Genomic DNA, 2,756 nt, shown 5'->3' with positions numbered 1-2,756 from the left:
AGTTTTATAGGAGAAAGACTAATAGGGTTGCACACTGTAACTTTGTCAACGTCAGTTCTCAGCTTTATTTTTCTTAAAAAGTTCTCAGCTTTATTTTGACATTCACCTTTATATCGGTCCTTTAATTTTCAATGAAATGCATTATTTTTCGCTTAAAAAAATAATTAGATTGAACATTGATTATATTGTAATTATTTCTCAATAAATATACAAAGAATTAGAAGGAGAAATATTTAATTTTATTTTCCCAACCCCTTCCAAAGGAGTAGGTTCCAAAACAAAATGCATTCACGATATTACACACAGTGTATTACACCTGTCTAAATTCAATAACCAAACTCAATAATGAGAATAATAATTCATATACAAACAAATAAGAAAAACGAAGTGACTTTTTCTGAGACCAAAATGCATGGAAACTTTGCTTCCGTTGTTTTTCTCCCTTATTGCTAAATGCATCATCTTCCTTCTTTGCACTATGTTCTCTTTATTTCCAATATTCCTTAATCCCTACAAAAGTATATACAAACACATAAATACATTATTTAAGCACTCAAAGAACAATACGAGTGAGAATCATTAATAAGAAACATAACTCTCAACTTTCCTTTTAGTTTGTATTTTTTTTTTTCTATTTCAATATAATACTATAAATAGAAATAAAATAGGCTTAGATTTGATTTTTGTAAACTGTACGATAAGATGTATGATAATTTAGACGTTCCAAGAAAATTGTAAAATTTAGACTATAAGAATAAAATGTGAGGTCTAGATAAAGACTTGCATGTGTTGGCATGTAAAACTATTCAAATCATAACTTTGGTTCTCTTATTTAAGTGTTTCGTTGATAATATATATATATATATATATATATATATATATATATATATATATATATATATATATATATATATATATATAATTCGTTGATATATAAAATAGTATTTGTTAAAGTATTTTAATCGTAAAGATGTTGGTCATACATAAAAAGAAGCATACCATGGGATACTATGGTAAACCATTATCTAGGAGTGGTAAGGAGGAGGAGGTGATGAATATATGTAATGTGGTGGAGGAGGGGAATAGACTGGAGGAGGAGGTGAAGAGTAGACATAGTGTGGTGGAGGTGGTGAGTAAACAGGTGGAGGAGGAGATTTATACTTGTAAACTGGTGGAGGAGGGGACTTATATTTGTAAACGGGTGGTGGTGGTGATGGGTACTTGTATGGTTTCTTGGGTGGTGGTGGAGGAGATTTGTACTTGTAAACTGGGGGAGGAGGTGACTTGTACTTGTAAACTGGTGGCGGTGGAGATGGGTATTTATATGGCTTCTTAGGTGGTGGTGGAGGAGACTTGTACTTATACACTGGTGGGGGAGGGGATTTATACTTGTAAACTGGTGGTGGAGGAGATTTGTACTTGTACACTGGTGGAGGAGGTGATTTGTACTTGTAAACCGGTGGTGGTGGAGATGGATATTTATATGGCTTCTTAGGTGGTGGTGGAGGAGACTTGTACTTATACACTGGTGGAGGAGGGGATTTATACTTGTAAACTGGTGGTGGAGGAGATTTGTACTTGTACACTGGTGGAGGAGGTGATTTGTACTTGTAAACCGGCGGTGGTGGAGATGGATATTTATATGGCTTCTTAGGTGGTGGGGGAGGAGACTTGTACTTGTACACCGGTGGAGGAGGTGACTTATACTTGTAAATCGGTGGCGGAGGAGATTTATACTTGTAAACAGGGGGAGGAGGTGATTTGTACTTGTAAATCGGTGGTGGTGGAGATGGATATTTATATGGCTTCTTAGGTGGTGGTGGAGGAGACTTGTACTTGTACACCGGTGGAGGAGGGGATTTATACTTGTACACCGGTGGAGGAGGTGATTTGTACTTGTAAACTGGTGGTGGAGGAGATTTATACTTGTAAACTGGTGGAGGAGGTGACTTGTACTTGTAAACTGGTGGTGGTGGAGATGGATATTTATATGGCTTCTTCGGTGGTGGAGGAGGAGACTTGTACTTGTACACTGGTGGAGGAGGTGATTTATACTTGTAAACTGGAGGTGGAGGAGAAGGGTATTTGTATGGCTTCTTTGGCGGTGGTGGTGGGGAACTGTAATGGTAAGGAGGTGGTGGTGAGTGCACTGGTGGTGGTGGAGAGTGGTAGTAGTAAGGCTTAGGTGGTGGTGGTGGAGATGAGTAGATGTAGCTGTTTGCTGAAGTTTGGGATGGCAAGGTAAGAGAGATTATTGTCAATACAATAGTGAGAGTAATAGAGGCCATTTGAGACCCCATCTTTTCCCAAAGTGGGTTTTCTTGTTGCTGTAATGAAGGCAGCATCACCCTTTATATAGATTTTTCCTTACCCACTTTACCTTAACTATTCATCTTTGATTTGGTATATATTAATATTTACCTAGTTTTCAACCTCTCTCAAAAAAATACTATACAAATTATTGTAATCCTTTTCTATCATCATAAATAAATTTGTAATAGTAAATTATTGTAATCCTTTTCTATCATCATAAATAAATGGATGATGTCAAGTAATCATTTCATCAAATTATCCATACTAAAATTGCATTGAAAACTTTTTTTTTTTTTTTTGAGAGACATTGAAAACTAAAAATAACAGTTTTTTATTTTTTAACAAATTACTTTTGTAAATGTGAGGTTATTATTAATTTAAAACATAGGATACAAATAATGGCCTGCCTTTGAATAATTCAGTATGCATTTTGGACCAATGTG

General features: G+C 35.4%; 1 protein-coding gene across 1 annotated transcript; it reads right to left on the bottom strand.

Moving 5' to 3' along the window:
* Window positions 1-217: 217 nt before the first annotated feature.
* On the bottom strand, window positions 218-2,326 carry LOC146914261 (uncharacterized). The gene is made up of 2 exons (XM_085717141.1): window positions 1,000-2,326; window positions 218-510 (listed from the first exon to the last, which is right to left on the bottom strand). The coding sequence occupies exon 1, from the start codon at window positions 2,298-2,300 to the stop codon at window positions 1,026-1,028; it is 1,275 nt and encodes a 424-aa protein (XP_085573267.1). The 5' UTR covers window positions 2,301-2,326; the 3' UTR covers window positions 218-510; window positions 1,000-1,025.
* Window positions 2,327-2,756: the final 430 nt, after the last annotated feature.

This window comes from Medicago sativa, chromosome 6 (genome assembly GCF_051527215.1).
Source record: "Medicago sativa cultivar Bolivia chromosome 6, Bolivia_mono, whole genome shotgun sequence".
Taxonomy (NCBI): Eukaryota; Viridiplantae; Streptophyta; class Magnoliopsida; order Fabales; family Fabaceae; genus Medicago; species Medicago sativa.
The sequence above is the reverse complement of the archived record's forward strand: the minus strand, read 5'-3'. Positions and strand labels throughout refer to the sequence as shown.

Coding starts and splice junctions, on each gene's coding strand:
- LOC146914261 (XM_085717141.1), bottom strand. CDS start 2,300: ATGGGGTCTCAAATGGCCTCTATTACTCTCACTATTGTATTGACAATA.